This window comes from Carcharhinus amblyrhynchos, chromosome 3 (genome assembly GCF_965287045.1).
Source record: "Carcharhinus amblyrhynchos chromosome 3, sCarAmb.v2.hapA, whole genome shotgun sequence".
Lineage (NCBI taxonomy): Eukaryota > Metazoa > Chordata > Chondrichthyes > Carcharhiniformes > Carcharhinidae > Carcharhinus > Carcharhinus amblyrhynchos.
The window spans coordinates 13,367,169-13,380,279 of record NC_137326.1 but is presented as its reverse complement, the minus strand read 5'-3'; the positions used below and the strand labels follow the sequence as shown (position 1 = coordinate 13,380,279).

General features: G+C 44.8%; 1 protein-coding gene across 2 annotated transcripts in view; it reads left to right on the top strand.

Moving 5' to 3' along the window:
• Window positions 1–9,253, top strand: part of LOC145335778 (putative monocarboxylate transporter 5) — a 61,868-nt gene extending 52,615 nt beyond the window's left edge. For both annotated transcript variants that reach the window (XM_080181507.1, XM_080181516.1), the window contains 3 exons: window positions 2,018–2,229; window positions 3,693–3,786; window positions 5,933–9,253. In XM_080181507.1, the coding sequence (XP_080037633.1) occupies window positions 2,018–2,229; window positions 3,693–3,786; window positions 5,933–6,168 (542 nt within the window). In that variant the 3' untranslated portion in view covers window positions 6,169–9,253. The remainder of the gene's footprint in view (window positions 1–2,017; window positions 2,230–3,692; window positions 3,787–5,932) is intronic.
• The last annotated feature ends 3,858 nt before the right edge of the window (window positions 9,254–13,111 follow it).

Here is a 13,111-nt window from a genome sequence, read left to right as displayed (position 1 = left end):
GCTAATCCACACATGTTGGGACACTAAGGAGCAATTTTGCATGGCCAATCCGCCTAACCCACACGTCTTTGGACTGTGGGAGGAAACTGAAACACGCAAAGGAAACCCATGTAGACATGGGGAGAGCATGCAAACTCCACACGGATAGTGACCCGAGGCTGGAATCGAACCCAGGTCCCTGGCGCTGTGAGGCAGCAGTGCTAAGCATTGTTGGTCTCTGTGCTTGCCCTTGGTTTGTTTAAAGTTAAAGTTTATTTATTAGTCACAAGTCGGCTCAAGTTACTGTGAAATTGCCTTGGTCACCACACTCCAGTGCCTGTTCAAGTCAATACACCTAATCAGAATCTTTCAGAGTATGGGAGGAAACCAGAGCACCTGGAGGAAACCCACATAGGCACGGGGAGAATGTGCAAACTCCACACAGACAGTGACCTGAACCAGGAATCGAACCCGGTTCCCTGGTGCTGTGAGGCAGCAGTGCTAACCACTGGGCCACCCTAATGCCTATGTGTGGAAAGAGTGAGTATGAGTCTGAGAGCTGGCAACTGCTTATTTCACCCGTATGTTTTGTGGGGGGGGGGGGTGGTGGGTCGCCTCATTATTTTGTCTTCAGTTCTTCACAGCAGGGAAGCTGAATCCAATCCAATTCTCGACCCGACTAATTTGCCTTAGAGCTTGTCAATTCTTCAACAACACAGCACGGGAAACAGGCCCTTCGGCCCAACGAGCCTGCGCTGCCATCTTAACAATGTATTTTTCCTACACCGCCCTTGACCCGTGTCTATGCTTATGGTACCCCCATTGGAAATTTAACGCTATATGATAACCTAGAGAGACAGATTCACAACAGCGCAGTTCTTCCCATTTGGCAAAACAACATCATTTCAATGGTTGCAAAGTACAAGCTGATCTAAGGAGCAAGTTAAATTAGTTATCAATTGCCGATGAGGTGCTTAAAAATGAAACGAGATCTTGTTAACTTTTTTGGTCCCAAGCATTATAAGGTTTGGCAACAAATCTGGATTAAATAATTATTCCATTCTGCTGTGCAAGCGTGTGTTTAAGATTTTCTTCCAAGTGAATCTTTGGCCTATCCTGGAAGATGAGTGAGATTGCTGCCATCTTTTTGTATTACTTCATAATTGGCCACCGGGGGAATCTTCAAGCAATGGGCACACAGCACCACACAGTGGTCAGACATATTACTGCAGCTGCAAAGAAGGGAGAGAGGCCATACAGGCACTTAACCAGGTCTCTTCACGGCTTGCAAAAGACTTTTGAAACGGAGTTGTTGATGTGATAAAGAGAAACATGACACAAAATAGGTTAAATAAATGACCAGATAATGGGCGAGATTTTCCCGCTTCCTCAGACGGCCCGCTGGAATCCCACTGAATGGGGCTTTGGCCAAAAATTGGGGTTCCCAATGGATGTCGAGGCAACCTAGAGTCCCCCGACCCACCCCGCCGGCCCCAACCCACCCCACCCAGAGCGAGAGTTCTGTCGATGTTCAGTTGTTGAGTACATTCAAAATAAGACTTCAATAGTTTTTTGGGAACTATTGGAATTAAGGGATACAAGGAGAGTGCGGAAGCTTGCAGCTAAGATAAAAGATCAGCCAAGATCTCTTTGTTTAGTCATTCATGGGATTTGGGTGTCGTTGGCTAGGCCTGTATTTATTGCCCATCCCTAATTGCCCTTGAGAAGATGGTGGTGAGCTGCCTTCTTGAACTGCTGCAGGTTTATTGAATGGCAGGTGCAGGCTTGAAGGGCCAAATGATCTAACTGAGCTCCTATTTCTTTCACTCTTGTGTTCTTATGTGGCTGACTGATCAGGAAGCTCTTTCGAAGGCCTAGGCCTTGCTGTGCCCAATGGCCTCTTTCTGTGCTGGATAATTTGGCAATTCTACAAAAAGAATGACCTTAATACCTCGTGGTTCTAACTTGTATTGTTTCTTTGTCAAAATTCAGTGCGTCTCAGTTACAGACAATTCTAAAATGCACGTTTCTGTTGCAGGAATCGTTGAGATTGTGGCTCAGCTTATCTCTGGCTACGTTGCTGATCGCAATTGGATGGCAAAGTATCATTACCTCAAGATCTACCTGCTGTTCTGTGGAGCTGTCAATCTCCTGGCACCCTTGGCAAAAACATTCCCAACACTAATGGTGTACATAGTGTTTCTCGCCACATTCTGTGGGGCCTATCTGACGTTGTTGCTTCCAGTCCTGGTGAGAGGGCGCTTATTCATTTTTACAATTCTCACCCCGTTTGGGCTGTTCCCAGCACTCACTACATAAAGTCCATCTCCCAGCCCTCCACATCAGTTTCTCAGAAAGAAATCACTCAAAGGGATCACAATTTAGGATGATTTTCCCACCTTTTGTTTGAGTGGGCCTTCAGCTAGCCACCTAAAATAGCAATGCAGCTGGATGAGATCACAACGGGTATAAAGAACATCCAGGAGATCTTTTCCAGAGAACAGAATTGAAAAAAACAATGGCATTTGGGGGCAGCATGGTGGCACTGCTGCCTCACGGCACCAGGGACCTGAGTTTGATCCCGATCTTGGCTGACTGAGTGGAGTTTGCACGTGCTTCCCATGTCTGTGTGGGTTTTTTTCCAAGTGCTCCCGTTTCCTCCCGCAGTCCAAAGGTGTGTGGGTTAGGTGGGTTGGCCATTCCAAATTGCCCCTTAGCATCAGAGAGTTTAGCTAGGGTCAGTAAGTGGAGTTATAGGATAGGGCCTGGGTGGGATTGTTATCGGTGCAGGTTTAATAGGTCAAATGGCCTCCTCCTGTACTGTAGATTCAATGATTCTGTCCTGTTCTCTGATATAAACCAGCATAGTCAACTTAAAGTGAATGGCCATTTCTTTTACTGTCAATTATATGTAATTCCGCTTAGTTCTATCTCAAGTAAAGAAACTTATCAGAAAATAGTCACATGAATATTAATGGCTCCAACAATTTAGCAAATTACAACAAACTTAAAGTAATGATCTCTTACAATAAACTACATCATCAATCTGTTTAACTCATGATAAATGCATCATTTCAGTCAGAGAGCATTTTAGCTAAAACTCAGCACAACCAATTCTTGCGGTGAAGTGCAGCAAGTTTAAATATCAGGGGCCGAATTCTCCGATCTTGTCCACAGCTGGGATTCTCCAGTCCCGCTGCAGTGAATAGGATCATAGAAGATAGGAGCAGGAGGAGGCCATTTGGCCCTTTGAGCTTGCTCTGCCATTCATTACAATCATGGCTGATCATCAACTCACCCCTGCTTTAATCTTTGTTCCCATTCTCCCCGAGCGCTATATCCAGTCGCCTTTTGAATACATTCAATGTTTTGGCATCAGCTACGTCCTGTGGTAATGAATTCCGCAGGCTCATCACTCTCTGGGTGAAGAAGTGTCTCCTCACCTCCAGCCTACCTTGAATCCTGAATGGAGTTTGGCTAAGTGCCAAATTCTTTATTCTCGCTGGCAGTGGTGAGGGATCGTGAATGTCCGGAAAATTCCGTCCCCAGATTTGAGCTCAGCAGTGAGGTCCTTGATTAGGTTAATATTCCAGTGCTGGAGCTAGTGGACCTCGCCTCTCGCTGAGTATTCATTATCCTGGCTTCTGAAGAATGTAAGTTCTCAACACATTTTATGTCTGAACCTTGCTTTGATTAGGATTTTTTTTGTTTAGGTTGACGTCATTGGAATCCATAGACTGCAGAAAGGGATGGGCCTGTACCAGTTCTTTGTGGGGATTGGCTGTTTGATCGGGCCACCTGCAGCAGGTAAGCAGAACCTCATTGTGAACACTTACCCCCCACCGAAAGTGCTGTCAGAAGCTGAAAACAAAAGCTTAGGGCTTCCCTAAAAGCGACGTCACAGGTGGATAGGGTCGTACATCGGCCTTTGTAAATCAGAGTATTGAGTATAAAAGTTGGAGTGTTATGGTAAGGTTATATAAGGCATTGGTGAGTCCGAATTTAGAATATTGTGTACAGTTTTAGTCACCTAGTTACAGGAAGGATGAAAATAAGGTTGAAAGAGTGCGGAGAAGGTTCACAAGGATGTTGCCGGGACTTGAGAAGCTGAGTTACAGAGAGAGATTCAATAGGTTAGGACTTTATTCCCTGGAGCCTAGAAGAATGAGGGGAGATTTGATAGAGGTGTATAAGATTTTGATGGGTACAGAGAGAATGAATGCAAGCAGGCTTTTTCCACTGAGGCTAGGGGAGAAAAAAACCAGAGGGCATGGGTTAACCCAACACTGGGGTCAATCTAGCATGACCAATCCACCTAATCCACGCATCTTTGGACTGTGGGAGGAAACCAGAACACCCGGAGGAAACCCACGAGACATGGGGAGACCGTGCAAACTCCACACAGATGGTAACTCAATCTGGGAATCTAACCTGGCGCTGTGAAGCAGCAGTGCTCACCACTGTGCCACCCAAAATATGGAATAAAATGCTAGTGTCATAAGAACATAAGAAATAGGAGCAGGAGTAGGCCATCGAGCCCTTCGAGCCTGCCCCGCCATTCAATAAGATCATGGCTGATCTGCCATGGCTCAGTTCCACATTCCCGCCCTCTCCCCATAACCCTTAATCCCCCACTTATCAAAAACCCATCAACCCGTGTCTTAAAAATATTTAGCGAGGTAGCCTCCACCACTTCAACGGGCAGAGAATTCCAGAGATTCACCACCCTTTGAGTGAAGAAGTTCCTCCTCAACTCCGCTCTAAACCGCCCCCCCTTTATCTTGAGGCTGTGCCCCCTAGTCCTACTGTCCTTTCTGAGCGGGAAGAGTCTCTCCACCTCTATCCTATCCATCCCATTCATCATCTTATACGTCTCAATGAGATCTCCCCTCATTCTTCTAAACTCTAACGAGTACAAGCCTAGTTTATTCAGCCTCTCCTCATAGCTCAACCCCCTCAACTCCGGTATCAGCCTAGTAAACCTTCTCTGCACTCCCTCCAAGGCCAAAATATCCTTGCGTAAGTGTCAGTAATGGTGACCATAAAGCTATTAGAGAGCTATTAGATTCACTAATGTCTGCCATCCCTAGCCACTCTGGCCAAGGCTGTAATAGCATAGAGGGGCTACAGAGGAGGTTCACCAGGATGTTACCTGGGATAGAGCTTGTGAGTTATAAGGAGAGACTTGTATTGACTTGGATTGTTTTTCTCTAGAGCAGAGAAGGCTGAGGGGGGAGATGATTGAGGTGTGTAAGATCATGACGGGTATACACAGGGTGAGTAGGGAACATGTGTTCTCCTTGGTTGAGGGGCCAATCCCGAGGAGACATAGGGAGAGGGACAGGAGATTCAGAGGCGGTTTGAGAAAAAAAACATTTTCACTCAGTGGGTGCTGGAAATCTGGAATGCCTGGCCTGGGAAGGTAGTGAAGGTCAGAAAATATTTGGATGAGCTCTTAAAATAACATAAGATTCAAGGATATGGGTCAAGTGCAGGAAAATGGGATTAGTGCAACTTTAGTGGTAGACATTGTCGGTGCAGACTCGATGGGCCGAAGGGCCTTTTCTGCTCTGTATGACTCTATGGATGGAATTTTCCTGCCTGCCCGCCATGGGAATCATAGCAGCTGGGACAGGACTATGCAAAGGTCTGTTGACCTTGGATGGGATTTTCCGGCCTTGGGGCGAGTGTGGCCAGGAAATCCCTGTGTGTGAGTCTACTGTGTTACTACAGACCACTTTAATGTGGTGGAGTCTTCACTGCCCTGTGAAATGGCCTAGTAAGCCTCTTAGTTAGAAGCAAGAAGATAGCTCACATTCCCCTTCTCAAGGGCACTTGGGGATGGGCACTGTCCACTGGCAGTGAGTTCATTGAAGGAAAGGTTTTGATTTGAATAGAAGTTTTGAGTGGAAGTTCCTGTTGGTCAGCTAAAGTCCGTTTTGCTTGCTCCTAGGTGCACTTCATGACTTCACCAAAAATTATGATGCCTCATTCCAGCTGGCTGGATCTTGTTACTTTGTCTCCTTTCTCCTTTTGTTTCTCATCCCACTGGCTGAGCGAAAGCTGGCCAAAGATGCCAAGAAGAGGATAATTGAAGAATCCAATGACTTGACTCAGACTGGCATTCTCCCTGCGTCCCTTGAGGTCCCACCCGTGAAAGAGTACTTGGAGCTGGAAACCATGGTCTGAGTCTGGCTCCAGACAACAGTGCTTGAACGAGCTTGGGCGTTGCGAGTTCCCTGGAGTTTGCCTGTACTGCTATCTTCAGCTTAAGACGGCAACAGAATCATCAATGAATGAAACCATTTTTGTCCAAAAGGAAGTCAGATATTTCTGGGTACAACATCGACTGGAAGTTTGACAGATTTTTATGGCATAACTTTTTATACTGATCTCAAGTCAGTCGAAGTTGGAAAGGAGAACAGCACTTTATATGAAAATTCATATTGAATTCTGAGGAGTATAATAATTTCAACAGAGCAATATTTATAACATTTTGGTTTTATATATTTTCAACATGTGTATTTGACAATATATAACTGCAAACTGGGGACTGATGCAATTAAGACCACCAGTGTTTTCCAAGAAGTGTGATGGAATTTTTTAATGGATAGGAGGTGACTAGAATATTATCATTAAAGAAATCCGGTGGAATTCTGAATTGGATTCTAATGTCGCTATTCATCACGTGGTGGAATTATTACATTACGAATACTGGGAAAGTTTTGAGATCATCTCACCTTGGTTACTGGCTGCAAATTGCAGTGCTGCACACTACTTAATACGGCATCTGTTCCTTTTTATCCTTTGCTCTTGTATGGTGCCTTGGGACAGTTTTTTTATATTGAAGCTGCTGTGTAAAGGCAAGTGTTTATTGACTGGATTCTTGCCTTAGTCTTTCTCTGTGTTTTGTGATTGAAATCCTTGCCCTCTCCCAGTTTGCTCTTTCTGATTCAATACTGTCCTTTGCCCGCTGTGAGTTCATTATCTGATCCCATTTCTCTTAGTTTGATGTTATTTTGCTTTATGATTTCTCCTATCGCTCTCTCAAGACTGCAATATGTTTGACCTGCTGTACACTTGGTACTGGCTTGGTTGCTATTTCTGTTCTGCTTTCCATTTTATCTCCCTCATCTAAATGGTTGGTAACAACCGTAGAATCATACAGTGCCGAAGGAGGCCATTCGGCCCACCAAGTCTGGATCCGACCACAATCCCAATCCCCCAAACCCTAGCTAGTCCCCCCTGACACTTAGGGGCAATTTAGCATGGCCGATCCACCTTACCCGCACATCTTTCGGACTATGGGAGGAAACCAGAGCACCTGGAGGAAATTCATGCAAACACAGGGAGAATGTGCAATCTCCACACAGACAGTCACCCAAGCCAGGAATCGAACCCGAGTCCATGGCACTGTGAGGCAGCAGTGCTAACCACTGTGCCATGCAAGCAATAAGGTTTGAAACTCAGCTAAGGCTGCACATAACATGGACGATGTTTGCGTTTATCAATTCAGATGGGCAGACCTGGCCAGTAAAATTCCCCCCACCATGTACAACAGGGAATTTTATCATTTTTTATAAAAATGTTAATTGTGCAGCCACTGATTGTTTGTAACCTGCAAGATCCAGTTGATAGAAAGACAAATGACCATTTTCATGGATGTTTTATTTAGCAAGCGCAGTTTGTTTAATTTATTTCTACCCTGGCACATTTTCAGCAAACTCGCAGACAATTCGGCTTAATTCATTATTAGATAATAAGCAGAAGGCAGTGGCACATCAGAATTTTGTATTTAAGTATGTCTGTTTTTTGCTTGTGCAAATTATCAGTCGCTACCTCACCAGAAATACTGAGTTGGTGGAGGGGAGGGCAGCAGAGTTGGTGCTGACGCAGTGGGCTGAATGGCCTCTTTCTGCACTTTACGCGTTGCATGATTTCTATCAAGGTTGCAGCATTGGTGCGGTAGATCCCTAGCAGTGCTGTGGTAGGTCTCCAGCCAGCTTCCTTTAACAGTTGGTCAGGGTTAATAAAAGTTTCTTCTGGGGAAATGCCCTCTAGTCTTCCCTGTTCTCCCTGGCTGTATTCCAGCTTTGGCAGGAAGAATGGCCAGGTGACCTATTTTTAATCCCATCTGTCCTCCAGGCCAGGAAGTCAAAACATGACATTGAGTTAAAATTAGCAACTTGTTGTTAACATATGCAAAATATGTTGCTGTTTAATAATAATTAAATGGTGTCATTGTTCATAGATTTTGACACATACATTTTAGGCATTAATAGTCCCTATCGAGGAGAATTAAAATGCCTGTTCACTAGAGTATTCTAATAGTATTCAACATGCACAGCAGGAATAATGTTTTAACAATTTATTAAGTCTCCCACCTTCCTTGATATGCATGGCTCCCTGCACAAGGAGTTCCATACCTTGGTTGGACCATTGACATTTGGATAGTGCCTTATATGACCTCAGGATATCCCAAAGTGTTTTCCAGCCAATGAAGTACTTTTGGAGAGTAGTCCCTCTTGTAACGTGGCAGCCAATTTGTGCACAGTATGAACACCAGCGTGATAATGACCAGATTATCTGTTTCGGTGGTTGTTGGTTGAGGGATAAATAGGACCCCCCCTGCACTTCTTCCAAACAGTGCCATGGGATCTTCTACGTCCACCTGAGAAAGCAGACGGTTTAGTGCCTTATCTGAAAGAAGGCATCTCAGGCGGTGCAGCACTCCCTCAGGACTTCTTCACTGGAGTGTCCGCCTAGATTTGCGCCCAGACCTCTGGAGTGGGACTTGAATGCACATCCTTCTGACTGATGTCAGGCTGTTACCAACTGAGCCATGGCCGATATTAAACAGATATTGGAAGAAGCATGTGGGGGGGAGGGAAATGACTAATAAACATTGTTTTAGGCAAAAAAATAAAATGTGCTCATCCAGGCTAGCTCCCACGTAGTCCTGCTCCGTTGTTACGAGGCAACCTCAATGGATAATTGATCAGAAGATTAGATTGTTGCTTAATTTATCTGTGCCAAGCGATATTGGCACCATTCAGAACCAATATCTCCCAACACTGAGCACTCAGGGGAATAGGCTGGCGTGCATTCATTAAAGTTTTATCATTATGTTTATTTTCAGTAGAACCTTATTGATAAAATAGCTTGTACTATTTTAAAGATAATATTTATAATAAAACTTCTTTCACCAAAAAAAATCCCGCAGAGAGATTGTGATTTGTGTTGAAAGGTGCTGGGCGTAAATTGAGAATGGAAGAGCTGTATCATTATCACTCGAGGCCTGCTGTAATAATCTTTGCCAATCATAAGAACATAAGGAATAGGAGCAGGAGTAGGCCATCTAGCCCTTCGAGCCTGCCCCGCCATTCAATAAGATCCTGGCTGATCTGTCGTGGCTCAGTTCCACATTCCCGCCCTCTCCCCATAACCCTTAATCCCCTCTCTTATCAAAAACCCATCAACCCGCGTCTTAAAAATATTTAGCGAGGCAGCCTCCACCACTTCAACGGGCAGAGAATTTCCAGAGATTCACCACCCTTTGAGTGAAGAAGTTCTTCCTCAACTCCGTTCTAAACCGCCCACCCTTTATCTTGAGGCTGTGCCCCCTAGTCCTACTGTCATTTCTGAGCGGGAAGAGTCTCTCCACCTCTATCCTATCCATCCCATTCATCATCTTATACGTCTCAATGAGATCTCCCCTCATTCTTCTAAACTCTAACGAGTACAAGCCTAGTTTATTCAGCCTCTCCTCATAGCTCAACCCCATCAACTCTGGCATCAGCCTAGTAAACCTCCTCTGCACTCCCTCCAAGGCCAAAATATCCTTGCGTAAGTACGGCGCCCAAAACTGCACACAGTACTCCAGCTGCGGCCTCACCAATGCCCTATACAGCCGCAGTAAGACCTCCCTATTTTTATATTCAATCCCCCTCGCTATGAAGGCCAACGTCCCATTAGCCTTCCTGACCACCTGCTGCACCTGCAAGCTGGGTTTTTGCGACTCATGCACAAGGACCCTGAGGTCCCTCTGCACCGTCGCCTGCTGCAGTTTTTCGCCACGTAAGTAATAGTCCTTCCTACCATTATTCCTACCAAAGTGGACCACCTCGCACTTGCCAACATTAAATTCCATTTGCCATTTCCTGGCCCATTCACGCAGCCTATCTAGATCCTTCTGCAGACTTTCCACACCCTCCGCACAATCATCCGCAAAGCCATCGCTGTCTCCTCAACCCCTGGGGTATAGTAACATAGTGCTGCTGAAATTATAATCCAAGCCAACTAACAACCCTGAGACATGAGTTCAAATTGCCCCCTGGCAGCTGGGAGATTTGAATTCAATTAATTAAGCACAAAACTTGAGAGAAAAGCTACTGCCAATGATGACTTTCATAAAATTGCTGCATTGCCTTAGAAACTGGTCTGGTTCACTCACATCCTATGGGGAAAGAAACTGGATATCTTTATCCCGTCTGATCTATCCGTAGCCCATACTCACAGCCCTTTGACATTACAGACAAGCCACTCAGTTACATTCAAGAAAATGGCTCATTCACACCTTCCCCAGGGGAATAAGTGCCTTTGCACCTTGTGAATTGTTTAAATTTTACAGTTTATTTATTAGTAAGTAGACTTACATTAACACTGCAATGAAATTACTGTGAAAGTTCCCTACTCGCCACACTCTGGCACCTGCTCGGGTACACAGAAGGAGAATTTAGCATGGCCAATGCACCTACCCAGCACATCTTTTAGAGTATGGGAGGAAACTGGAGCACCTGGAGGAAACCCATTCAGACACAGGGGGAACATGCAGACTCCGCACAGACAGTGACCCAAGCCAGGAATCGAACCTGGGTCCCTGATGCTGTGGGGCAGCAATGCTAACCACTGTGCCACCGTGAATTGATATTTAAAAAAAGGGTGTGGTGATTATCCCTTTAAGGGCAACACAGCAGAGTAAGAGTCACTTAGCCTGGGTGAGCAATCAGGGCTTGGAGTGGGGAATTTCCCCTGGGGGGAGAGTTTCCCTCGGGCAGAAGCATTTTAGTAGTTGCTGCAAACATGCTGCTCTACATGACTTGTTAACAAATCCATTTTTGTTCAGTAATGAAGCCTCTGAAAGTGCATCATTACAGAGGTTGGGGGGGGAAGTGCTGTTGTGAGGGATGAGAGCTTTAAACCCTTAGCACTCAACATGCCGTGATATGCTTGACCCAAAGGTCCTCAATGAGAAAGGAGGTGCAGCAGAGGCAAAATGGTGTCAACCCATGCCAACCTCTAAAATTGAACCAAGTTATGACAGAAAACCCCCTGATTGTTTCAATAGGCAAGATTTATTTGACAGACTGTTGCTTAAGGTTCAAAGGCAGGTGAAAGGTTGGCATACGGAACCTTTGAAACCTGTTATCTTCAAAATGTACTGAAGAAAATATGTTAGATATTTTAAATACTGCATATGTTATACTTAAAGGAGTTTTGTATTTCTTCCATTTGTGGATTATGTTCCTTGGTAATTTTTGGGAAGATATTAAAGCAAGTATTTACTGAAAATAAATAACGTATTTTAAAATATTGTGGAACTGTCTTTGTCAATTGCAATGGTGTGTAAGTTTTACTTAAAAGGTTGGGACCAATGGGCAGGTCTTAGTGCACAGCGTGCCATGTGTTTTGTAGCAGTAGGAGGTAGCCTGCCATTGTTGTCAGGGTCTTGGCCTTTTGGCTATGATCAAGTGTAGTATCAACATGCTGCGCTTGGTTGGAGTCATTAGGTTACATTTCAGCTTCATTTGAAGCAACTTTTTAAAGTGGCATCTCGGCCTTTTGGCTAAGATGCAAATGAGATCAAGCCTTGGCGGAGGAGCTACACCTACTGCAATCAGCTTGGATCATGTAGATCAAGCCCAGGACAGTTGGTGAGAGCCCTGTCTTGTCAGCTTGGATCGGGAATGTCCCAACTTGTTGGGACTCTGAATTGGCTTTCATTTGACTTGATTGGATTGGAATAAAGTAAACAAAAAAAACAGTTTCCTGTCGAATGCACCCCTCGCTGCCGCTAAAGCTGTCTGCAGAACCGGCAGATAGCGCTGGTATGAACTGCTGGAATATATTTCTGCTGTTTTCATAGTGGGCTTATAAAAGAAAAATTAATACAGCATCACACTCCCAGCCCCTTTGGAGGCTGAATGCACCACACCACACAGAATAAAAGAATAGTGGGGGAGAAGGGCAGGATACTTGTTTCACATGGCTGGTCTGTCTTGTGTCCGAATTCTCTTAGACAATGAATTTTGAACGTAGCCAGTATCTCTGGGAAACAATATTGACTTTCCAGGATAACATGGATGATTGTGAATCGATAGCCCATCTCACATCCGAGTTTTCATTTCCATTGACTTTATGATTGTATTATTGCACTTACAATGCTAGCAATGATTACTAATAAATGAATAATGGTCTGCAGAAGGGTGGCTTTTCTCTCAGACGCTCTACAGTCCTTTTGGTTAGGCAAATGTGACCAGCAGATGGTGCTCATGACCTACTGGCTAGGGCATGCAGAGTTACAGGCAAACCTTACAGTACAATCAATTCAAGAAGTGATGGGCTGTGATTTTTAATTGTTTATGTTTACAGTGTTCCTCGGTGGGCTTGTGTTCTTGTAGGATTTTTTTGGTAAAACTCAGTGAGGTGATGCTAGCCCCAGAGTTCCAAGATATTTGTCTATAACATCTCAATCAACCAGGCGATGACCTGAGAACGACAGAACTCACGGACTTGAAGAAGGATTAAAATGAAGAGAAAATAAAAGTCAAAAAATGTATACGTTAAACATGTAGAACAAAAGTAATTGCCAACTTAAGGGGCTCAATTGGTACCAAACAGGTAGGTCTGAGGGGAGATGGTGGACACTTCACCCTGCTGCCCCACCTCTGGGGGGTGGTGTGGGGGGGCAGGGGTGGCATTAAGTTCCGCCAAATGGTTCAGAATGAAACAGTAGGTGAATTTTTTTTATTTGTTCATGGGATATGTGCATTGCTGGCTAGCTTGCATTTATTGCCCATCCCTAGTTGCCTGAGGGTGGTAGGAAGTCAACCACATTACTGTGGCTCTGGCG